We start from the raw sequence: 25,313 nt of genomic DNA on the forward strand, positions 1-25,313 counted from the left end.
CCAGAACCAAGGCTCGACAAAAGCTCTACTTGCGGCAGAAACATTGGGTTTGTGCACTGCTGCTATTACCTACCACCCACCAAATCTACAGCTACTACCTACCACCAAATCTACAGCTACTACCTACCACCAAATCTACTACTAAATCTGCCTACCACCACCAAATCTACTACTAAATCTGCCTACCACCACCAAATCTACTACTAAATCTGCCTACCACCACCAAATCTACTACTAAATCTGTCTACCACCACCAAATCTACTACTAAATCTGCCTACCACCACCAAATCTACTACTAAATCTGCCTACCACCACCAAATCTACAGCTACTACCTACCACCAAATCTACAGCTACTACCTACCACTGACCACCAAATATACTACTACTACTACTACCACTACTACCACCTACCACTACTACCTATCACTACTACCACCTACCACTACTACCACCTACCACTACTACCTACCACTACTACCTACCACTAACTCTGCCTACCAGCACAAAAGCTACTACACCATGCATATGGTTCTGTGTGTGTTTGACTTTCTTCAAAATGTAATTACAAGGTGTCAGAGCGTCATACCTAGGTCTGCGTCCCAAAATGGCACCCTATTCCCTATACAGCACACAATTCTGACTGGAGCCCTACGGGACCTGGTTAAAAGTAGTGCACTACACAGGGAATAGGGTGTCATTTTGAACACATTCCCTATTATCAGCCTAAGACTCACTATGTGAATTGAGGATAATTAGGAGTGAACGAGGGAGTGTCTTCAGGTCTAACTGGTTATGCCACGGGAAAAGTCTCTGACCTGTCAAAGATGCGAGCCTCTTTCAGAACGTTGCCCAAGTTGATGTAGGCATCCAGGAAGTTGGGATCCAGAGTCACAGCCTGACAAACACCCATAAATACATCAAAACAGACAGGACATACTGTATTAGAAGGGTGTTAAACGTCTCCTCCCAACACCAGTTGTAATGTGGAAATATTTAAGATTAATAAAAGTTCCTTTTCAGTTTAGAGTAATTAACAGAATGCTTAGCATATTTCTATACATTTTCCCATGCTATCCACATGATCTTAAGTGTTCCATTTGTGACACAGGTTGGTCACGAGTTGCAATGCTGGATGTTACTCATATCTGTTGAAAGGGACTGACGCTAGACTGCAGTTTCAAGGAGACTGATTGTTGTTGTATTCTGTGGAACACTGATTCTGTGGATAGCAGCCGACAAGGTCTTGGCTTTCTGGTGCTGTATAATTACGATAAGGACCTTCTCTGCAAAGGCCAAGCTAAACATTCTCTCTGCTCCTGTTGCAACTTGAATTAAACAAAATAGATTTTCTGATTGACTATATTCACCACTGCGCTCGCTTTTGTTCACCTAAAAAAATCCCCTTTAGACCAGTGAACAGGGACAGAATATTCCACAGTACTCTACTTAAAATGTTCTCAGACATTAATAGTATTGTGTGTGAATTATCAAATGTTTCAGCCCAGACATGTATCATTTAGTCAGTGACACTCGACTATCCTGGTCTGTCCTTTGTTTTTACGTCATCGGCTGTGTAGAAAAGTCTCACCTTCTCAAAGTGGTGTATGGCCAACCATATCTCTCCCTGGGCGTTGAACACACAGCCCAGGTTGCTCCAAGCCACCGCAAAGTTGGGCTGAGTCTCAATAGCCTTCAGGTAACACGCCTTCAATGGGTTAACAATCAAAACCAGAGGAGAGGAAGAGTAGTGGTAGGAGGAGAGGAAGAGTAGTGGTAGGAGAGGAAGAGTAGTGGTAGGAGGAGAGGAAGAGTAGCGGTAGAGGTTGTAAAAATCAAATAAAAATGGGAAAAAAATCAAATAAAAAAGGGCAGAGGAAACAGAATTAGTGACCGTTCTCAACTAAAGCAAAAAGTGAGTGTGCAGCATGGACTCGCCTGCGCTGAAATCTGCGGCGCTAAGCTGCCTGGCTTATTCCTACGCTGCGCAGATCCAACCAGCACCCACACGCAGACCGACATTCTGCAGTTATCAGCATGGCCTCTTTCACAACACGAGGAACCGAAACGACTAGACACTACTAGACTTTTCTTCTGTTTTGTTATGTACAGCCCTTAAGCTGCTGATATGAGTGAAGGAAAATACCTAAAATGATATTCAAATGTATTAAAACAACCAGTAACTTCGTTAGTTGCAGTCTATTTGATAGCTGTATCTCTCACAACCTTGAATGGCGGGTGCTGCGTGCAGGTGGAGGTCCCTGTAATGCGTGCGCACAAAAATCTACGTGGGCCGGGCGTGTCCTAGGTGTGTGTCTGACTACAACCAAAGTCACCCCGCACGCCACCGACCCTGCTGCTGCTTAGCAACACAAGGTCGTTGTTCGCCGCTGCTGCGCTCGCTGACCCCGGCCGCCTTGCGGACCGGCTGCAGACCCAGAGTCCCGGGAGACGCCCTGCTTACCCAGACTGTCACACTCTGTACCCACAATGCCTTTCAGAACCAACAGGCGGCAGGGGAGAGGGTTGGGGTTAGAAGTCTGAGACCGCAGCCAAGCGGCTGATTAGATAGAGGGGGAATACAGAGAAGGGGAGTTTGAAATTTAGGGGCATCAAGACGGCCAAGTGTCTGATACCCTAAGAGGACAGGAGAGCTGATCTACCACCAGAGCCCAGGGACTGCTCTGCAGGGCAATGCGGAAATAGAGGAGTTGTTTTAGAGAGACAAATTGTGTCCTGTTGGGAGTTTGGGGGTACGCTGGGTGCCAGGCTGACAGGGGGCGTCGGGGGGAGGGTCTGTAACCAGCAGGCCGGGGGGGGGGGGGGGAGTGGGGGGGAAGCGTCGCTTGAGCCTGAGGCCTTTTTGGCCTTGGAAGGTTTGTTCGCTGCGCAGCCCCTGCGTTACTGCACACTCACAGCGCAGTCTGCACCATCGGCAGAACGCTGCAGCTCCAAAACCAAGAAGGAAATCAAATCAACAGGAAAAAAAAACGCAACCAACAAGTCAGAGTTAGATGGTTCTTTTTCTTTAAATTCACATTTTCCCGCTAATTGCTTTCATGTTTGGTATATTTTTGGAATTTATTGATATAGGTTTTGGCCGTTGTTGTCATGGTAATTTAAGGTATTTAAAGGAATGCTTACTGTACTTCTCTTTCTGTTTTTGTTTGTTTTACTGTTCTTTTCTTGTTTTGTTTCTCTGCTCTTCAGAGGAAGCCACAAAGACAGAGGCATGACGTAGTAGTAGTTCGTGGGGTTTTCTTTTGCTGGCAGTTTACAAACCCGTTACCACATTGTTTGGACTTTGTCAGAGGGGAGGGCGGCAGCCTCAGCAGCTGGTGGTTGAGGACTGATGCTGCCCTAGTGATCCGCGTTTCAGCCAGGGCACCTAGGGTACGGTAGCAGGAGTAATGTCATCACCCACCTGAAACAACCTTCTAAATAACATCATCAGTTGTGGGAAAAAAAAACCCAAGAGACAAAATAAAACAAGAGCGTTAGTAAAAGTTGGCAAACAATACATTCTTTTTTTTCTCCTCCCATATGGAAATTAAATAAAACATCCCAAGAAATAAACAGCACAAAAATAAGACCACCTGCTCTGTTAACATTCATGTTTATTTCATTATCCAAGGGGAAAAAAGTGATGTTTCGGGGGGTGTGGGGGTTGGCACGAGGGAAGAAAGGCTTCAATAAAAATGTGTTATCAACCACTAATATTAATATTATGGCCAAGCTAGGAGAAAGGAGGGAGGATAACTAGCTTGATCTTCATCAAATGAACTGATGACATTTCTTTGGGAATAATATGTCATAGCATACACTTTTCCTTCAACCTCTTCTTCAAAAATGATCTTTTTTTTTTATGCTTGGCCTTTTCTTTGTCCTGTTGTGCTTGAATCCTGGCCAATGGGGAGTGAGAAGAAAAGCCTTGACTGTGTAATGTTTGGACATCTAGAAGCCTCCATAGGTAGCTCTGAAATAAAGAGGGTTTCTCTCTAACCAAGCCAACTGAACGCGGGCGGCGGAGTGCAGATTGTGAGCTGTCTGCCTGACGCAGCATCAGACTGTACTACGGGCTCTTGTAAGGAGGGGTGTGTGTGAGAGATAGGGTATGAAAACGTGGTACAGTCCTGACTATTCTATTAACCCACTCTTACAGCAGGGACAGTCAGATAAGATAACCAGTAGGGGGGTGGGGGGGGGGGGGGGTGGAGCCTCTGATTGGGGTGTAGCTGGGGTGTCAGGAAGGCAGCTCTTAGCGCCACACTCCACCGGACCTAGCGAGCGCGCGGGGGGGAGGAGCAACAGCGCAGGGATGGCTGGCCTGGCAGCTCCCTGGAGCTCCTCCCCCTTCTGGCACCAAATAAGATGGCCTGGCACCAGGTCACCTAGCAAGATGTCAACTCCACAGCTCCAGCTTTCACCCAACCCAGGGAAGGTATAGATATCGTATAAGGGAGATGAATAGAGATATCACTAAAAAAAATAGCCAACGTATGCATGGCTTAGAGGAGGTAAATAAAGATGGAATAACAGGGTCAAAGGGCACTCCATAAAATACAAGACTAGCAAATCTGCATGGTACGGAGTAGTGGGAAAACTGGACTGATTGGCGGAGCTGTCGATTTGTTGTTAAATAACTGGAGTAATGTGGTTTGGTTAGAGGCCATCTTATCTTTTGCATTGCAGAGATGAACTATCTTCATCAGTTCATTTATCCTTCCAAGACCGAGCCAGCATTATCCCTCCAAAACCACCTTTGTTTTTATCATTTCAGGAGTTTAACAGAACCCTCATTATTGCTAGCAATTTGAAAAGCCCAGCCTTTCTTCCTGTGAGGGGAGGGGAAATGACCTGAGGCTGAGAGGTCAAAGCATTGTGAGGGGAAGCAGGGGAGTTGTGTGGGGGTGTTGGAAGTGGAGCTCAACAAGAACAAAGTATAAAGCGGTCTGAAAAGTCACTTACAGGGAGAGAGAAAAAGGGTTTAATGGGTTGGGGGTCTAGAGAATCCCCCCCCCCCTTAAGAAAAAGCCTCATAAGAAGGATGGGGAATCTGCCCAGAGCCAGGGTGTACTGGGGTGGGGCCTGCCCAGGCCCATAGGGCCTGCCCAAGGCGTAGTTGGGGGGAGGGTGGGGCCTGAGATTGGCATCAGGGACAGAAAAAAATCACACTCAAGTACATGAGTAGAGTGGGGGGGGGGGGGGGGGGGGAATAGAACTGACAAACAAAATATCTACAAAGAAATCAAAGTACAAAGTAAATTTTAAAATAAAAGATAGATAAGCAAAAAGCTGTGCCTGTGTCAAGCCCTTGGAACATACCTTAGCCTCTTCCAAACGCCCGAGGGCTTTGAGCAAGTTCCCCAGGTCGCTGCGGACACAGTACAGATCCTGAGGGACAGGAAACAGATTAGAGAAACGCACTACTAGACTGACCAACACATGTCATTTCAGATCTACACCCGCATTGACATCTGCTAAATACGTGTATGTGACCAATAAGATTTGATGTCAGATTGGGGTAGCTTGCGGGTGCAAGACATGTTCAGAGTCAAGGTCTGGCAGAACACCAAAACATTGGGTTTTGTGCTAGGCTGCTACCTTATGAGGTACAACAAACTGGGTCCAAGGTCTACTCACAGGGTTGTACTGTAGGGCTGAGACGTAGGCCTGGACGGCTCCCTCCATGTCCCCCGCTGCCACCAGGGCTGCTGCCAGGTTGATGTACCCGTCGATGAAGTCTGGTTTCAGCCGCAGGGCGTGGCGGTAGTGCTCTATAGCCTCCTGCAACTGGCCACGCTCCTTGTACACGTTGCCCAGGTTGGAGTAGGCCTCAGCCAGCATAGGATTCTGCTTGATGGCCAAGGTGCTGAAGTGGGCAGATCTGGAAGGACGGAGGTGGTGGTCACGAAGCTAGTAGGCAGTACTGGAAAGATGTGGTGGTGTGTGGTCCAGTACTGGTACTTTGGTCAATGGGAGATCTCATTTAGTAACACACTAGCTGGTGTGTTGTGAGATAGTGGGACGACTAAATGATTGTGTGTGGGGGGGGGGGGGGGGGGGGGGGTGTAAAACTTGTGTTTCATTCAAATCACTTCCTTGTGCTTATAGTACATAGTAAGAGCAACAAGCCAAAACACCAGAGAAAAACAGCGAAATCCAAGCCAACAGCTGGATCACCTGTGAGAAGAGAAAACAGCCACCAACCCCTGTAAGAGTCATTTTAGAGACGCATGAAGATTAGTGACAGACCAGCTGCACAGCCAGCCATTTCTTACTCCCCAACACCACAGGTGTAGTAGTAACATGCACTGTAGCAGCCAGAGCGCTGCAGCTCCAGCCAGTCACAGTGGGCCCAGTATTCTCTCCAGACCAGGCCGCACCATGTAGACTGACTGCAGTGTGAGCCGACAACCCTCGCTGTCCACCTCACCTGTCGAGCCTGCGACACTGGAAGTGGATGGAGGAGAGCAGCAGTAGCACGCCCGTGTTGTCGGGCTCCTGCCTCCACAGCTGCATACAGTGGCGCTCGGCAGCCTCAAAGTCACCCGACTGGTACTCCCTGTGCGCCAGCTCGGCCAACCCTTGGAAGGAAAGCATACGTTGTTTTGTCGGTTCTGTATCACCAACACCCAACAACCCGAGGAGGGGGGAAACAACACGTTAGAGGTGATGGAAGAACACGAGGACAGAGACAAAATAATAAACAAGATTAGGTACTTGAGAAATCAAATCAGACCATTTATAAAAATGCCCCTGGGTGCTAAATAATTGCACCGTTGTAGATCAATCAATAGTTTAATACAAATCGCTGTGTAGCAATGGACTGTCAATCACAGGGTATTAGTCATGTTTTAGAGACAAATATGGGGCTCCAGGTCAGATAGCTACTGTTATATAGGCCAAGAAGTCAACCGTCCTTGAAAATAGCAGCAGGCATTCTTCCTTTGAAAGATACACTACATGACCAAAAGTACATAGAGTTGGTCCCCAGCCTCCACTAGATGTTAGAACATTGCTGCCACATTCAGCCACAAGTGAGGTCGGGCACTTTACACCTCTCCAGCCAATGCTTGGCATTGCACGTGGTGATCTTAGGCTTGTGTGTGGCTGCTCTGCCATGGAAACCCATTTCATAAATCATAAAACAGTTCTTGTGCTGATGTGGGGTTGAGGTCAGGGCTCTGTGGTGGCTAGTCAAGTTCTTCCACACCGATCTCAAACCTAATGTGTGGACCTCGCTTTTTATTTTACCTTTATTCAACAAGGCAAGTCAGTTAAGAACAAATTCCTATTTTCAATGACGGCCTAAGAACAGTGGGTTAACTGCCTGTTCAGGGGCAGAACGACAGATTTGTACCTTGTCAGCTCGGAGATTTGAACTTGCAACCTTCCGGTTAGTCCAACGCTCTAACCACTAGGCTACCCTGCCGCTTTGTGAACGGGGGCATTGTCATGTTGAAACAGGAAAGGGCCTTCCCCAAACTGTTGCCACAAAGTACAAAGCACAGAATTGTCTAGAATGTCATTGTATGCTGTAGCGTTAAGATTTCCCTTTACTGAAACTAAGGAACGTAGCCCGAACCATGAAAAACAGCCCGAGACCATTATTCTTCCTCCACCAAACTTTATAGTTGACACTACGCATTCGGGCAGGTAGCGTTCTCCTGGCATCCGTCAAACCTAGATTCGCCTGTCGTATTTGCCAGATGATGAAGCGTGATTCATCACTACAGAGAACATGTTTCCATGTTGGAGAGCTTTACACCTCTCCAGCCAATGCTTGGCATTGCACGTGATGATCTTAGGCTTGTGTGTGGCTGCTCTGCCATGGAAACCCATTTCATAAAGCTCCCGGCAAACAGTTCTTGTGCTGATGTTGCTTCCAGAGACAGTTTGGAACTTGGTAGTGAGTGTTGCAACAGAGGACAGACGATTTTTCCACTCTACACTCTTCAGCGGTCCCGTTCTGTGAGCTTGTGTGGCCTACCACTTCGTAGCTGAGCCATTGTTTGTCCTAGACTTCCACTTCACAATAACAAAACTTACAGTTGACCCGGGCAGCTCTAGCTGGACAGAAATTTGAAACTGACTTGTTGGAAAGGTGGCATCCTATGACAGTGCCATATTGAAAGTCACTGAGCTCTTCAGTAAGGCCATTCTACTGCCAGTGTTTGTCTATGGAGATTGCATGGCTGTGTGCTCGATTTTACACTTGTCAACGGGTGTGGCTGAAATAGTCGAATCCTTTAATTTGAAGGGGTGTCCACACCTTTGTATATATAGTGTAGCTAACTAGCTAAATGATTAGCCGCTGTTAGCTATATAACAGTCAAGAGCTGAAGAAAAATTGTCAGTTGGGATTTTAACTAACGTTAGTTAGCTAGACAGTTATAACTAGCAAATGTTGATGAGCTTCGTTGTAAAAAGCATCAACATTTGCTAGTTAGAACTGTCTGACACGAAATATTATGGAAGACGCAATGTTGTGCGATTAAATGAAAATGGACCAAAGTAACGTACATAGTTAGCTGAAATGTGAGGTGATGGTTTACAAATGTACGCTAGTTAGCGGAAAAAACAACCCATCAACATCTAACGTTCGCTAACTAGCTAAAATTAGATTGATGCCTAAAAATGTAAAGGTAAAACTAAACGGTCTATAGACAAAATAGTAAATAAACACAGTGTCAAATAATTATCCACGTTACCTAGCTAAATTGCATTGTATCAAACGTTGGGGAAGATAACTAAAATTACATTTTGCGAGATTATGGTCAAGCTAGCTAATACAATAACATCCTTCGGGCTCTGGCGGGTTCTACCTACATGATCCGTGTTGTGTATATCGCTACATAGCCACACCTGGCTAAGTGACATGCTATAATTGAAGTTGAATCAACATTTTGAATTATTTACACGCCGGCATAAAGTTTTTTTTAATGGTTCTGCAAGATGTTAGCAGACTCGTGTCATGCTAGCTAGCTAGCTAGCTAGCGAGAGCTCTACCTGTGCTGTCAGCCACGTTTCCCACGGAGCTCGCCATCTCCTCGGTCTTCGAGTCTTGCACGGTGGTCGTCAGTGTTGTGGTTTGATGATATCAAATTAAGAGAAACGTTTAATTATAGGCGTCGATTGGTCGACGTTTCTTGAGCTGTTGCTAGCTAAAGCTGTTAGCCTAGCTATGCTAACCAGAGTCAATGCTAGCTAGTCAAGAAGAAAGCCACTCTCTTTTCATGAGTTGGCTAGCTCCTAAGCGATTTACTGTCCTTGTAATATATACGTCTGACTGCTAACAATCAACGTACTGCCACGGGACTCAAATAATTATTCCTTCAAATTCGCAATCATGAAGTGCTGCTTCGTCTTCAACAAAGCGACTCAAGGGACACAAAATGGCGAATAAGCCTTAGCCATGGACACATTTTTTGACATAAAATAGATCCAATGAACATAATAAATCCACAAACTATACAGAAAATGAGCGTAATTTATTAACATTTTGATGACATATGAAATATTCATTCATTATTCAAAGAGCACAAACCCAACGTTTAAAAACGAGTATATGCAAACTTTTTGTAAATAATAATTTTAGCGCGGATGGATACATAACCGCAGTGAGTTTTTTGTGACGCATGTGCACTGCGGCAAATCGAAGGTGAAGAGAATGTTCTGAAAGATGACGTTCATTTCAGGGTTGTGAAGAGAAACTACGGCATTTAGCAGATGGAGAGAATTAATTGTTATGACTTTGATTGAAAGACATACAAATGCATGTGTTTGTTGGCTAACTAGAAGTAGTTTAAACTTGTCTGGGTAGGGCTGGATGCATAGTGGTTGACCGTCGTTGCAACATGATGGAACGATTGATGCATATTCATTCTTTTCCTATACCCCCTCTTTGAGAATTGTTGTGTCCATGTACAACTAAGTAGTAGGTAATGTACAGTGATAGTGCACACTTTGGCAAGGTGAGCGCCACCGACTTTGGGCATTTAATTTTGGTCCACGACCAACAGGGGGCAATCGCCACATACATTTTGATTCATTGTTTTTTTTTTTTTTTTCATTATTATTTAATTTATTTCATTATTGTACGGAAATGTCAATAATGTAAAGCACAGGTGTCAAACTCATTCCAAAGAAAGGCCGAGTGTGCGGTTTTCGCTCCTTCCTTTTACTTAATTAATGAATTGGTAAGGAACTCCCCACACCTGGTTGTCTTGGGCTTAATTGAAAGAACAAAATCAAAAACCTGGAGACATGGAATGAGATTGACACCCCTGATGTAAACGCTCTGCAAGATTGTCATGCACAGCCTATTATTATTATTATACCGTACATGTTTATTATTATCCAATTACACACAGCTATGTATATCCATTCTATCTATATACATTCTATGTATATCCATTCATGCATAACCATGTCATGTTGAACTTTTGACTGTATTTGTGGCGAAATTTACATGTGAATACATGTTACTCACCAGTGGTGTAACATACTTAAGTAAAAATACTTTAAAGCACTTCTTAAGTGTTTTTTTGGGGGGTATCTGTACTTTACTATTTATAATTTTGACTACTTTTACTTTTACTTCACTACATTCCTAAAGACAATTTTGTACTTTTTACTCCATACATTTTTCTTGACACTTGACATTTTTTATGCTTAGCAGGACAGGAAAATGGTCAAATTCACACACTAATCAATAGAACATCAATAGGTCATCACTATTGCCTCTGATCTGACGGACTCACTAAACACAAATTCTTTGTAAATTATTTATGGATGTTGGAGTGTGCCTCTGGCTATCTGTAATTTAAAAAGATTTTCTTAATATAATGAATTTGAAACTATTTATACTTACATTTTTGGTACTTAAGTATATTTTATCAAATACATTTACTTTTGATACTAATTGGGTATTTTTTCCAACACTGTTACTCACAAATGTAGCAAGGCTATAACTTTTGTAAATACTTTTTTTTAAATTGCATGAGGGGCCTGTAACATGTCATCTCTGGTGTGCAAGCTCTTTCTCTCCATTCTCTATTTTTCTCTCCTCTCTTTCTCTCCACTCTCGCTCTCCTCCCTTTCTCTCCTCTCTTTCTCTCCTCCCTTTCTCTTCTCTCCACTCTCGCTCTCCTCCCTTTCTCTCCTCTCTTTCTCTCCTCCCTTTCTCTTCTCTCCACTCTCGCTCTCCTCTCTTTCGCTCCACTCGCTCTCCTCTCTTTCTCTCCTCTCTTTCTTTCCTCCCTTTCTCTTCTCTCCACTCTCGCTCTCCTCTCTTTCGCTCCACTCGCTCTCCTCCCTTTCTCTCCTCTCTTTCTCTCCTCCCTTTCTCTTCTCTCCACTCTCGCTCTCCTCTCTTTCGCTCCACTCGCTCTCCTCTCTTTCTCTCCTCTCTTTCTTTCCTCCCTTTCTCTTCTCTCCACTCTCGCTCTCCTCTTTCCTATCTTTCTCTCCTCCCTTTCTCTCCACTCTCTATCTTTATTTATATTTCTCTCTCTTCAACCTGTGCCCTTTCCTGTATCCTCACTCTCCAGCTCTTTACCATGTAAATGAAAAGCCAGGATCCTTGCTCTTTACCATGTAAATGAAAAACTGGGGTCTGGGAACAAACAGAACAGACCCCAAACATTTTCACCCCTTCTCCTCCTCCCTAACCCCTCCACCCCCTTCCCCCTAGCCTCTCCAGCTGATTGACATGTCTAAAGAGACCCTAAAGGATGTTGAGACCTTATATGAGAGTCATTAACTTCCCATTCTATGTTCTGCCCTGCCTGAGGATGTTGAAAAGGAGATCCTCTGCACCGCTCTTGTTTTCCAGAGCCCATCTATGGGAACAAGGCTGACATCATTGACCATGTCGGGTCCTCTCTAGTCCTCTCTGTGTGCTCAGAGCACAGCCGCATCCAGCTTGTGTGTTCGTCCCCCCTTTATTCATTCCATTCCCCTCCCTCCATCTCTTTCCACTCGGCTCTGCTGTGCCGGTTGACGATCGCCTAACGCAGCGAGGGCCAGGGAAGGGGAATGATGTCATGGGTAATGGGCAGTGTCTGCAGCGATTCTATCTCACAGGTTTTATCTTTGTTCAGGCCCCATTACTGGTTGGGCCAGTCAGGGTGGATACACACGCACACACTCTCCACTTCTTTTCAACCCCAAAGTTAACTGCTGGGCAGATTCACCAAAACAAGGGTGGCCAGAAATATCACCCATTCACTAAACTCTCTCAGTCTGGGTTGTTCCTAATAGGCTGTGTTTACACAGACTGCCCAATTCTGATCTTTTGTCCAATTATTGGTGTTTTGACCAATCAGATCATATATTTTACCTATAATTTGGCAAAAGATCCGAATTGGGCTGCCTGTGTAAACGCAGCCATACAGTACTGAGCCCATTCTTAATGCGTTTGAGGCAATCATTGGTGTTATGACAAGTTAAGGGTGGGATACAGAACATAGCCTTATTTGGCAACGACCAAGTCCATATTATGGCAAGAACTGCTCAAATAAGCAAAGAGAAACGACAATCCATCATTACTTTAAGACATGAAGGTCAGTCAATATGGAAAACATCAAGAACTTTGAAAGTTTCTTCATGTGCAGTCGCAGAAGGGCTATGATGAAACTGTCTCTCATGAGGACCGCCACAGGAAAGGAAGACCCAGAGTTACTTCTGCTGCACTTATTTAGAGTTACCAACCTCAGAAATTGCAGCCCAAATAAGTGAGTCACAGAGTTCAAGTAACAGACACATCTCAACATCAAACTTTTCAGAGGAGACTGCGTGAATCAGGCCTTCATGGTCAAATTGCTGCAAAGAAACCACTACTAAAGGACACCAATAAGAAGAAGAGACTTGCTTGGGCCAAGAAGCACTTGCAATGGACATTATACCAGTGGAAATGTGTCCTTTGGTCTGATGCGACCAAATTTGAGATTTTTGGTTCCAACCGTCATTTCTTTGTGAGACACAGAGTAGGTGAATGAATGATCTCCGCATGTGTGGTTCCCACCGTGAAGCATGGAGGAGGAGGTGTGATGGTACTTTGCTGGTGATACTGTGTGATTTAATTAGAATTCAAGGCACACTTAACCAGCATGGCTACCACAGCATTCTGCAGTGATACGCCATCCCATCTGGTTTGCGCTTAGTGGGATTATCATTTGTTTTCAACAGGACAATGACCCAACACATCTCCAGGCTGTTTAGGGGCTATTTGACCAAGAATGAGAGTGATGGAGTGCTGCATCAGATGACCTGGCCTCCACAATCACCCGACCTCAACCAAATTGAGATGGTTTGGGATGAGTTAGACCGCAGAGTGAAGGAAAAGCAGCCAACAAGTGTTAAGCATATTTTGGTTACTACATGATTCCATATGTGTTATTTCACAGTTTTGATGTCTTCACTATTATTCTACAATATTGAAAATAGTGAAAATAAAGAAAAATCCTTGAGTGAGTAGGTGTGTCCAAACTTTTGACTGGTACTATATTTGCCGGTATCTGAAACTGGACCATCCGTACCCTACATTTTTTTGGCTGAGATCCCTCTGGTCACCCATGAGATAAGATGTGGTCCAATAGGTTTAACTAAGAAGCACAACAACATCCCCAAACAAGAGACACAACTATCAGTACAGAACATTATTGGAGGAAAGAAATTCCACAAATGAACTTTTAACAGGGCATACCTGTTCATTGAAATGCATTCCAGGTGACTACCTCATGAAGCTGGTTGAGAGAATGCCAAGAGCGTGCATAGCTATCATCAAGGCAAAGGGTGGCTACTTTGAAGAATCTCAAATATAACATACATTTTGATTTGTTTAACACTTTTAGGTTACTACATGATTCCATGTGTTATTTCATAGTATTGATACAATATTATTCTACAATGTATCCCTGTTGAATAAACAATGAACAAAAATGTAAACGCAACATGTAAAGTGTTGGTCTCATGTTTCATGAGTTGAAATTTAAAAAATAACATACATTTTCCATACATACAAAAAGGCTATTTCTCTCTAATTTTGTGCACAAATGTGTTTACATCCCTGTTAGTGAGCATTTTGCTAAAATAATCCATCCACCTGACAGGTGTGGCATGTCAAGAGGCTGATTAGGCCTCCTGGGTGGAGCAGTGGTCTAAGGCACTGCATCGCAGTGCTAGCCATGCCACCAGAGATTCTGGGTTTGAGTCCAGGCTCTGTTGCAGGTGGCTGCAACTGGGAGGCCCATGGGGTGGTACACAATTTATGTGGGTTAGGGAGGATTTGGCCAGCAGGGATATCCTTGTCTCATTGTGCACTAGTGACTCTTGTGGCAGGCTGGGCACACTGCCTAGGTCACCAGGTGTACGGTGTTTCCTCTGACACATTGGTGTGGCTTGCTTCTGGGTTGGGATTGGCATTGTGTCAAGAAGCAGTGCGGATTGGTTGGGTTGTGTTTCAGTAATGTCTCCCAGATAATTTAATGTTAATGTCTCTATCATAAGCTTGCCAATGTTGTTTTAGAGAATTTGGCAGTACTTACAACTGGCCTCACAACTGCAGACCACGTGTAACCACGCCAACCCAGGACCTCCACATCCGGCTTCTTCACCTGCGGGATCATCTGAGCGGTGCTGAGGAGTATTTCTGTCTATAATAAAGACATTTTGTGGGGAAAAACTCCTTCTGATAGGCTGGGCTGCACCCATGGCTGCACTCCTGCCCAGTCATGTGAAATCCATAGATTAGGGCCTAATGAATTTATTTCAATTGACTGATTTCCTTCATTTGAACTGTAACTCAGTAAAATCTTAGAAATTGTTGCATGTTGCTTTTATATTTTTGTTCACTATTCTTGTTCACTTTTGTTCACCTTTAGGGAACCATAAATTATCAATCTCAGAAGAAGAGAAGATTACAATACTGGGTAGAATATAGTTGGATTACGTCGGGATCTTCCCCCTTTCCCCCTGTCCCTGACTTGCAGTTGGTGGAACAGCCAGTAGGTGGAACAGCCAGTAGGTGGAACAGCCAGTAGGTGAAACAGCCAGTTGGTGGAACAGCCAGTAGGTGGAACAGCCAGTAGGTGGAACAGCCAGTAGGTGGAACAGCCAGTTGGTGGAACAGCCAGTAGGTGGAACAGCCAGTTGGTGGAACAGCCAGTAGGTGGAACAGCCAGTTGGTGGAACAGCCAGTAGGTGGAACAGCCAGTAGGTGGAACAGCCAGTTGGTGGAACAGCCAGTAGGTAGAAAAGCCAGTAGGTGGAACAGACAGTAGGTGGAACAGCCAGTAGGTGGAACAGCCAGTTGGTGGAACAGCCAGTAGGTGGAACAGCCAGTAGGTGGAAAAGCCAGTAGGTGGACTAGCCAGTAGGTGGAACAGCCAGTTGGTGGAACAGCCAGTAGGTAGAAAAGCCAGTAGGTGGAACAGCCAGTAGGTGGAACAGCCAGTTGGTGGAACAGCCAGTAGGTAGAAAAGCCAATAGGTGGAACAGCCAGTAGGTGGAACAGCCAGTTGGTGGAACAGCCAGTAGGTAGAAAAGCCAGTAGGTGGACCAGCCAGTAGGTGGAACAGCCAGTTGGTGGAACAGCCAGTAGGTAGAAAAGCCAGTAGGTGGAACAGCCAGTAGGTGGACCAGCCAGTAGGTGGACCACAAAGTTACCTTGAAAGTACACTGACTTTGTAAAGTAAACACGGCAGCAGAAGAAACACAAATATCATAGTTGTCAGCTGATCCTGATATTTTTCTGACTGAGGACCAATCCTCAAGGTTGTTTGAGAAAATGAATGAGGAGATAAAGTTGACAACCTTTTCTATCAAATTACTTCAATGTAATAAAACAGCCTGTGTAGGGAAACACTATTTCTGTGATTCTTATTTGTCACCATATAAACAGCATACTGGGGAAATGCCCATATAGATACACACAATAAATAATGAGCCACAAGATGGATACACTGAGTAAATAACAAGCTAGTTAGTATCCTGTTTATGCTCTGGACAAACTGTCACACTGTTGTTGTTGATACACTAGCATACTGAGACGGTTCCCTTATGTTATGAGTCACTTCCTGTGTTGTGGTAACTTGTGGGAATACTTTCAGCCATCACAGATCTGATCCAGGTGACTACACATGACATTCAGTCAGTCACATTACTATAGTTATACATTATTCAGCCAAGATAAATGATTAGGCTAAGGGTTCCTGTCACCTCAGTTGACACCTCTGAGAGGTTTCACAAGGCTGGACATGTAGCCTACATATCTGGGTTCAAATAGTATTCATTTTATTTCAAATATAAATATACATGGGCAGGGTTTTCACTTTGGGGACATTTATGTTAGCTCCATTATGACAACCATGCTCAATTAAAGGCAGCTAAAGTATTTGAAAGAAAACGAATGATATTTGAACCCAGATCTGGTACATAATAATTATGCTGTGTGGAAAACAGTTAGCCAGAGAGAGAGAAAACATCCGAGGTAGAGTTAATGTAGGGTCTCTTGCCAGCTACCTCCTGCTAGTTCTTAAATATCAGGTGCTGGGTGTTTGATTCATGGCCATGGTCTTTATTTAAGGCGATTGTCAGGTGCGGACTGATTCACATGTTTTATAGCCACACATTTTGTGGTCAGGGTTGTTTCCCCGAACAAAACAAGTAGACAGAAAAATCTACCCTTTTTAAAGCTGTCTGTTTCTGTTTGAAGACATTTAACCTCCTGATTGTCCTCCAGCAACATGGGGGCGTAGGTGCAAAAACAGTGTGTTCATTGAAAAACACTTTATAGTCCCATAGGGCAGCGCACAATTGGTCCAGCGTCATCCGGGGTTTGGGGAGGGTTTGGCCGGGGTAGGCTGTCATTGTAAATAAGAATTTGTTCTTAACTGACTTGCCTAGATAAATAAAGGTTAAATAAAATATCACATAAATGCATTTCTGGTCATTGATCTAGGATATCTATCTCAACCTTATTCTACTCAGTGAGCAGTAAATTCATCTCAAGTCTAATAACTGTCAAATGAGAAATGGCTTTTATGAGCAGAAGAACGGTCCCTTTGGTGCCGTTGGCAGTTTGTTTTAACCAACTCCTGGTGTCAATAAATGAGAGTGAATGAGAGAGAGAATAACGCAGAGCAGAATTTGGCCGATAAGGGCTATTTATCAATATCCTGAAAAGAGACGTTAAATTCCACAACCACCTAAAAGGAAGAGATTCCCAAACCTTCCATAACAAAACTATCCCCTACAGAGAGATGAACCTGGAGAAGAGTCCCCTAAGCAAGCTGGTCCTGGGGCTCTGTTCACAAACACAAACACACTCCACAGAGCCCCAGGACAGCAACACAATAATTAATCAAATGACTACCCGGACTATTTACATTGACCCCCCCCCCCCCTTTGTTCTTATACTGCTGCTACTCACTGTTTATTATCTATACATAGTCACTTCCTAACCTCCTGGCAAATGTATGACCATATTAGAGATACATATTTCCCTCAGATTACACAGACCCACAAAGAATTTGAAAACAAATCTGTCACGCCTGCTCCTGCTCCTCCTCTCTGGCGCTTGAGGGTGCCAGGCTACCCGTCATCATACTCACCTGTTACCATCATTACGCGCAGCTGCGCTCATTGGACTCACCTGGACTCCCTCACTTTGTTGATTACCCCTGTTCCTCTGAGTTGTTCCTCGTAGAAGCATTGTCGTGTCGTGTTTATGTCCAGGCTCTGTTCTTGTTCTGTTGCGTGTCCGTCTATATTAAATGGTTCACTTCCTGTACCTGCCTCTCATCTCCTGCATTTGGTGTTACACAAAATCTAATTTTGATCAACTCCCAGATCTGTTGGGTGAAATACCACAGTGTTCCATCACAGCATCAAGATTTGTGACCTGTTGCCACAAGAAAAAGGCAACCAGTGAAGAACAAACACCATTGTAACTACAACCCATATTTATGTTGATGTATTTTCCATTTTGTACTTTAACTATTTGCACATTGTTACAACACTGTACATGGACACATTTCTTTATTCTTTTGGAACTTTTGTGAGTGTAATGTTTACTGTTAATATTTTTTTGTTTATTTATTTCACTTGCTTTGGCAATGTAAGCACATGTTTCCCATGCCAATAAAGCCCTTTACATTTAATTGACTTGAGAGAGAGAGAGAAAGAGAGATGGAGATTGTGTGTGTGTGAGGGAGGGAGTGTGAGCGTGAGAGAGATAGAGAAAGGGAGATTGTGTGTGTGAGGGAGAGAGAGAGAGAGTTAGAAAGAGAGAGAGAGAGAAATAGAGATAGAGATAGAGATAGAGAGAGAGAGAGAGAGAGAGAGAGAGAGAGAGAGAGAGAGAGAGAGAGAGAGAGAGAAAGAGAGAGAGAGTGAGGGAGATAAAGAGAGAGAGAGAGAGAGAGAGAGAGAAAGAGAGAGAGAGAAAGAGACAGAGAGAGAGAGAGAGAGAGAGAACGTGTGGAAGATCATAGCAGAGAGCAGTGTGTCAGTAGGGTTCAAGACCTTTCCTCTATATCTCTCCATTCTTCACCTGACCCCTCTTCTCCTCGTCTTCTCCTCCTCCTCCCGTTCCCTCTGTCCCTGTGAAGAGGAGAGAGGTGATGAGAAGGTGGTATCATAGTGACAGAAGCTCTCAGTCTCTGCTATCCATTGCAGCGGTGAGGTGACTGACATGCTCTGACACTCTCTTTCTCTCCTCCCAGCAGATCCCTGCTTTTTATCCTCCTGGGAATTAGCCCATACCAGCTTCCCCCTCCACCTCTCTAGCACATCTACCCATAACCCCTCTACCCCCCCCCCACCCCACCAGCTCTCCTAACCCTTCCTAGTCCTCTACCCATACCCTCCACTGCCCCCCAGCCCCCCAGCCTCTCCCAACCCCCTCACCCCTCTATACCCAGCACCTCTACTGCCCCCCCCCCCCCCCAGCCTCTCCCAAGCCTCACCCCCTGTTTCCTGGGAGTAGCATCACATCCCCACTAAAGATCCCAGCAGCAACGTACTGCCTGGCACAGTGTTCTCTGAGTGTCCTACAAAACAACCTACAACATGTTCACTCCACTGCCTTGTGCTAAGCTGTTTATTTAGCGGTGACCAGTTACGTTTGTCTTTACAACAGCCAACCAACAGACGTTCTGTTCCAGTGAACTTCAACACGAGGTCCCTCTACAGCTATGAGCCCTGCAGCACACAGTAGTATATTTACAGTAGAACCCAACGATGTGTTCATGTCCATGAAGAAACTCAGCTTGTCTCGTATTGTTACTTCTTTATAATGGCTTACGCAAATACAACACATCTGGTATTGTAGCCCTACTGTGATTGGTTTGATAGTGATGCATGTGAGACTCCTCCTTTGGTGCTTTTAAATTAAAATCTCCCTCGTATGAAGTCTCTCTGGAGTCTCCTTGGAGGGAGAAGTCCACTGATCATGGCTCTGCCCGATTTCATTTAGATCCAGCTGAGGGTGGCAGCGAGCGGGAAGTGAACCCAGAGACGGGCTGTCTGGGCTGGGGGAGGATTAGAGGAGACTACTCCTGGCCCAGGCCGACCAAGCTGTCTGAGGGTTCCTGTGTAGTGTGTGTGTGTGTGTGTGTGTGTGTGTGTGTGTGTGTGTGTGTGTGTGTGTGTGTGTGTGTGTGTGTGTGTGTGTGTGTGTGTGTGTGTGTGTGTGTGTGTGTGGCAGTGCGTTACTAGGAGGAGTTAATCTGTTAGTTTAATTGACTCCCATTCCGTGAACTTTATGATTCCAGCCACTGAAAACAACAATCTTCTTAAACGACAGTTTGCTCTCTTCAGATAGTTAATGATGCTCATAGTCACCTGGTATCTCCACAGACATCTCCACAATGGAGAGGCTCCTTCTCATAGTCACCTGGTATCTCCACAGACACCTCCACAATGGAGAGGCTCCTTCTCATAGTCACCTGGTATCTCCACAGACACCTCCACAATGGAGAGGCTCCTTCTCATAGTCACCTGGTATCTCCACAGACACCTCCACAATGGAGAGGCTCCTTCTCATAGTCACCTGGTATCTCCACAGACACCTCCACAATGGAGAGGCTCCTTCTCATAGTCACCTGGTATCTCCACAGACACCTCCACAATGGAGAGGCTCCTTCTCATAGTCACCTGGTATCTCCACAGACATCTCCACAATGGAGAGGCTCCTTCTCATAGTCACCTGGTATCTCCACAGACACCTCCACAATGGAGAGGCTCCTTCTCATAGTCACCTGGTATCTCCACAGACACCTCCACAATGGAGAGGCTCCTTCTCATAGTCACCTGGTATCTCCACAGACATCTCCACAATGGAGAGGCTCCTTCTCATAGTCACCTGGTATCTCCACAGACACCTCCACAATGGAGAGGCTCCTTCTCATAGTCACCTGGTATCTCCACAGACACCTCCACAATGGAGAGGCTCCTTCTCATAGTCACCTGGTATCTCCACAGACATCTCCACAATGGAGAGGCTCCTTCTCATAGTCACCTGGTATCTCCACAGACACCTCCACAATGGAGAGGCTCCTTCTCATAGTCACCTGGTATCTCCACAGACACCTCCACAATGGAGAGGCTCCTTCTCATAGTCACCTGGTATCTCCACAGACATCTCCACAATGGAGAGGCTCCTTCTCATAGTCACCTGGTATCTCCACAGACACCTCCACAATGGAGAGGCTCCTTCTCATAGTCACCTGGTATCTCCACAGACACCTCCACAATGGAGAGGCTCCTTCTCATAGTCACCTGGTATCTCCACAGACACCTCCACAATGGAGAGGCTCCTTCTCATAGTCACCTGGTATCTCCACAGACATCTCCACAATGGAGAGGCTCCTTATCATCTTTAATCAGGCTCTTTCTATCACTGTGCACTTCCTTTTCTCTCACTGTGCACCTCCCTTTCTCTCACTGTGCACCTCCCTTTCTCTCACTGTGTACCTCCCCCTCTCTCACTGTGTACTTCCCTTTCTCTCACTGTGTACCTCTCTCTCTCTCTCTCTCTCTCTCACTGTGTACCTCCCTATCTCTCTCTCTCACTGTGTACCTCCCTTTTCTCACTGTGTACCTCCCTCTCTCTCTCTCTCTCTCTCTCACTGTGTACCTCCGCTCTCTCACTGTGTACCTTCCCCTCTCTCACTGTGTACCTTCCCCTCTCTCACTGTGTACCTTTCCCTCTGTCACTGTGTACCTCCCCCTCTCTCACTCTTGCTCTCATCCACCCCCCCTCTCCACACTCCCCTTCTCTCCCACCCTCCATCTCTCCCTCCTCCCTCCCTCTCTCTCTGTATGTCAGTCAGTCAGGTGGCTTGATCCTGTTACAACATAGTTGACCCTCGGCCAACCTTGGGCTTAGAAAAACAGTCCCTTTTGTTGTTTCTCATTCTCACGCAGCTAGCCACCCACAGCCCGTCACCCCTTCTGCCTCCCCTGTTCTCTCACTCCTCCCCTCTCAAGTCACCCCTCTCTCCCCATCTCACCTCTCTGCTGTCTCCCCCCCAACCCCTCCTCCCCTCTCTCCCCCATCCCCTTTCTCCCCCCTCTTTCCTCTCACTCCTCCCCTCTCTCCCCTCTCCCCTTTCTCCCCGCTCTTTCCACTCTCACTCCTCCCCTCTTTCCCCTCTCCCCTTTCTCCCCCCTCTTTCCCCTCTCTCCCCTTTCTCCCCCCTCTTTCCCCTCTCACTCCTCCCCTCTCTCCCCCTCCCCTCTCCCCTCTCACCTCTCTCACCCCTCCCCTCTCTCCCCTTTCTCCCCCCTCTTTCCCCTCTCACTCCTCCCCTCTCTCCCCCTCCCCTCTCTCCCCCTCCCCTCCCCTCTCTCACCCCTCCCCTCTCTCACCCCTGCCCTCTCTCCATGTATGGATCTGTTCCTCCTGTTGATCAGTGGTCGGTGGTCCAAAACTCATGCATGAAGTATTGTGTGTGTGTGTGTGTGTGTGTGTGTGTGTGTGTGTGTGTGTGTGTGTGTGTGTGTGCGCTCGCGTGTGCTTGTAAGAGCTTGTAAGAACCTGTGTGCCCATTCTGAAATACATTATGTAACTGGTAAGTCATGCCACAGTATTGGATTAGCCCCACGTTGAGATGTTAAGATTCACTAATAAGACCTTACAGCTGCTTTTCATGTACCGTTGCTTTTCACAGCATCTCTGTGTGTTGGTACCCTCTCATCTACCACCAACGTCGCTTACTTGCTGGTATCAATGCCCTGCATGATGGCATGCCATCGCTGCCTGTTTCTCACAGAAGCTGCAATGTCCATTACCAATGTAGCGTTGTTATTATCGTGTTACACAGGCAGAGGTCTCAGCTGTTTTAGCTGACGACTGGAGGAGAAGAGGTAGAGGTCTCAGCTGTTTTAGTTGACGACTGGAGGAGAAGAGGTAGAGGTCTCAGCTGTTTTAGCTGGCGACTGGAGGAGAAGAGGCAGAGGTCTCAGCTGTTTTAGTTGGCGACTGGAGGAGAAGAGGCAGAGGTCTCAGCTGTTTTAGTTGGCGACTGGAGGAGAAGAGAAGAGGTAGAAGTCTCAGCTGTTTTAGTTGACGACTGGAGGAGAAGAGACAGAGGTCTCAGCTGTTTTAGTTGGCGACTGGAGGAGAAGAGAAGAGGCAGAGGTCTCAGCTGTTTTAGCTGACGACTGGAGGAGAAGAGGCAGAGGTCTCAGCTGTTTTAGCTGACGACTGGAGGAGAAGAGGCAGAGGTCTCAGCTGTTTTAGCTGACGACTGGAGGAGAAGAGGCAGAGGTCTCAGCTGTTTTAGCTGACGACTGGAGGAGAAGAGACAGAGGTCTCAGCTGTTTTAGTTGACGACTGGAGGAGAAGAGACAGAGGTCTCAGCTGTTTTAGTTGGCGACTGGAGGAGAAGAGACAGAGGTCTCAGCTGTTTTAGTTGACGACTGGAGGAGAAGAGACAGAGGTCTCAGCTGTTTTAGTTGACGACTGGAGGAGAAGAGGCAGAGGTCTCAGCTGTTTTAGTTGACGACTGGAGGAGAAGAGGTAGAGGTCTCAGCTGTTTTAGTTGACGACTGGAGGAGAAGAGGCAGAGGTCTCAGCTGTTTTAGTTGGCGACTGGAGGAGAAGAGAAGAGACAGAGGTCTCAGCTGTTTTAGTTGACGACTGGAGGAGAAGAGAAGAGACAGAGGTCTCAGCTGTTTTGTTGACGACTGGAGGAGAAGAGAAGAGACAGAGGTCTCAGCTGTTTTAGTTGACGACTGGATTAGTTTAGTCTCCACTCCTCTTCTCATGCTTTTCTGTATACTTTGGTTTCCTCAATGATTTAATACAATGACAGCCACACACAAACACACACACAAACACACATACAATAATGTGTAATGTGTTGCTCATTCAATGGCTTTACAACAGTTTGGTTCATATTATCTCAGCCTGCGCCAGTCTTTCCCTTTCCCACCCTCCTCTCTTCCCCTCCAGGTATCCTGTTTACATGTCACCCCACAGTGGAAATACATTGGAGAAGGAAACATTTAACAGTCCAGACAGAGTGATTTCTAACAGGCCAACCTCACCCACCCTGCCAATGTGCAGACAGAGTAACATGGAAACGGATCAGAACCACTGCTGTCTGAAGGGCCCAACTCACAATACCAGAGATAAGGGACCACCCCACTACCTCCACTAAGAAAACAAGGGTGGGGTCATGCTGTGTGTGTGTGTGTGTGTGTGTGTGTGTGTGTGTGTGTGTGTGTGTGTGTGTGTGTGAACTACAGGATGGAACCGGGTGGGCCGTGTTGTGTACTGTGGGCTGAATGGGCAGGTGGTGGTTGTATTTAGGCAGGGTTGGCATCAATTCTATTTCAATTCCAGTCAAATTAGAAAGTAAACCAAAATTCAAATTCCACATTTTCCTAAATTGAAAAGCATGGAAGAAAATTGGAATTGGGAAATGTAGTTTACGAAAGTTAATTCAGGAATTCTGGTCTGAAGGCTTGTTTAACTTCATCCAGTAAACAGAACATAATTCACTTTGTTTCCTATTCCAGAGACGTAGTGGGAATGAATACAAACGTATCATCATCAGCATAGCGTCTAGTTTCTTCTCCTCTTTCCTATTAGTCTTTCCATGTGTGGAATGTCATTTGCCTATTTAATGTATAGCCTATAACCCTCAAACTCAACTGTGGACCTGGAAGCTAGTTCCACTGCATGTTATAGTTGTTCCCCTCAGTGACTGATTTAGACCTGGGACACCAGGTGTGTGCAATTAACTATCAGGAAGAACAGAAAAACAGCAGGCTCCGGACTTCTCTCGAGTCAGAGTTGAGTACTCCTCGGCACAATAATGCACATTCCTCTCTGTTTAACCTATGGGATCACTCTTGCAATTATCACCTTCCTCTCTCAACCAATGGGTGCACATCTTGGGATGTACAGTATTTAAATGTCAACTTACCCTCGTTGTCTCGCTTGTTTGACAACCATTCACCACCACCTATAACCACCTTAAGGCCCGTCACTGAAACTCTTTTCCCTCAGCGGGGGGGGGTCGATGCCAGCAGCCCCGGAGAGGGCTACCTGCCATCACACCATCTGGCTCAGAGGATCTTCCCTCAGAGGATATTCCCTCGGACACGTGGCCATTCCCCAAAATTTTTAATAACATGTCATGTTTCATTCAGTCAGTGTTGTTCATTCAGTTAAGCCTGTACTCGATTTACTTGGAATTACAGTGTATTTCTTAAATTTACTGGAATTGAAATGGAATTGATCTCAACCCTGTATATGTTTGTGTTTCTAGCTCCAACAGTGCAGTAATACCTAACAACTGTAATGTAATACACCGCGAGTCAGGAAGCCTGTTTTGCCTGTTTTGCCTGTTATTTTGGCATTAATACGTGTCACATATCAGTTAGCAAACAATGTAAAAAACAAACAAAAAATAACATTTGAGTTAATAAAGCTGCATACAAACATGGTCTCTTTTAAGCTTTCTTGAGAAAGGCAGCTCCAAAACACAGGTGTTTCAGCTCAGTGCCTTCTGTGGTGTAGGGGCAGCCAGCGGACAATACAGGTGTTTCAGCCTAGCTCAGTGCCTTCTGTGGTGTAGGGGCAGCCAGCGGAAAATACAGGTGTTTCAGCCTAGCTCAGTGCCTTCTGTGGTGGTGGGGCAGCCAGCGGACAATACAGGTGTTTCAGCCTAGCTCAGTGCCTTCTGTGGTGGTGGGGCAGCCAGCGGACAATACAGGTGTTTCAGCTCAGTGCCTTCTGTGGTGTAGGGGCAGCCAGCGGACAATACAGGTGTTTCAGCCTAGCTCAGTGCC

The 25,313-nt window shown here is 45.8% G+C and overlaps 2 protein-coding genes across 27 annotated transcripts in view; one reads left to right on the forward strand and one right to left on the reverse strand.

Moving 5' to 3' along the window:
• The window catches only part of ogt.1 (O-linked N-acetylglucosamine (GlcNAc) transferase, tandem duplicate 1), a 36,385-nt gene extending 26,949 nt beyond the window's left edge, over positions 1-9,436 (reverse strand). For 12 of the 25 annotated variants that reach the window (XM_090220097.1, XM_090220089.1, XM_090220094.1 and 9 more), the window contains exons 1-6: positions 9,012-9,423; positions 6,436-6,619; positions 5,643-5,886; positions 5,325-5,393; positions 1,591-1,707; positions 818-897 (exon numbers count right to left, since the gene is read on the reverse strand). In XM_090220097.1, the coding sequence (XP_090076223.1) occupies positions 818-897; positions 1,591-1,707; positions 5,325-5,393; positions 5,643-5,886; positions 6,436-6,619; positions 9,012-9,048 (731 nt within the window). In that variant the 5' untranslated portion in view covers positions 9,049-9,423. Of the gene's footprint in view, positions 1-817; positions 898-1,590; positions 1,708-3,143; positions 3,388-5,324; positions 5,394-5,642; positions 5,887-6,435; positions 6,620-9,011 lie in introns of those variants that run through there. The other 13 variants (XM_090220096.1, XM_090220100.1, XM_090220092.1 and 10 more) reach the window with 4 other exon arrangements.
• LOC110504367 (rho-related GTP-binding protein RhoG) overlaps positions 1-25,313 on the forward strand; it is a 666,992-nt gene that overhangs the window by 525,739 nt on the left and 115,940 nt on the right. The gene's annotated exons all lie outside the window — the stretch shown is intronic.

Source organism: Oncorhynchus mykiss, chromosome 25 (genome assembly GCF_057628025.1).
Source record: "Oncorhynchus mykiss isolate SJ-2025 chromosome 25, ASM5762802v1, whole genome shotgun sequence".
Classification (NCBI taxonomy): Eukaryota; Metazoa; Chordata; class Actinopteri; order Salmoniformes; family Salmonidae; genus Oncorhynchus; species Oncorhynchus mykiss.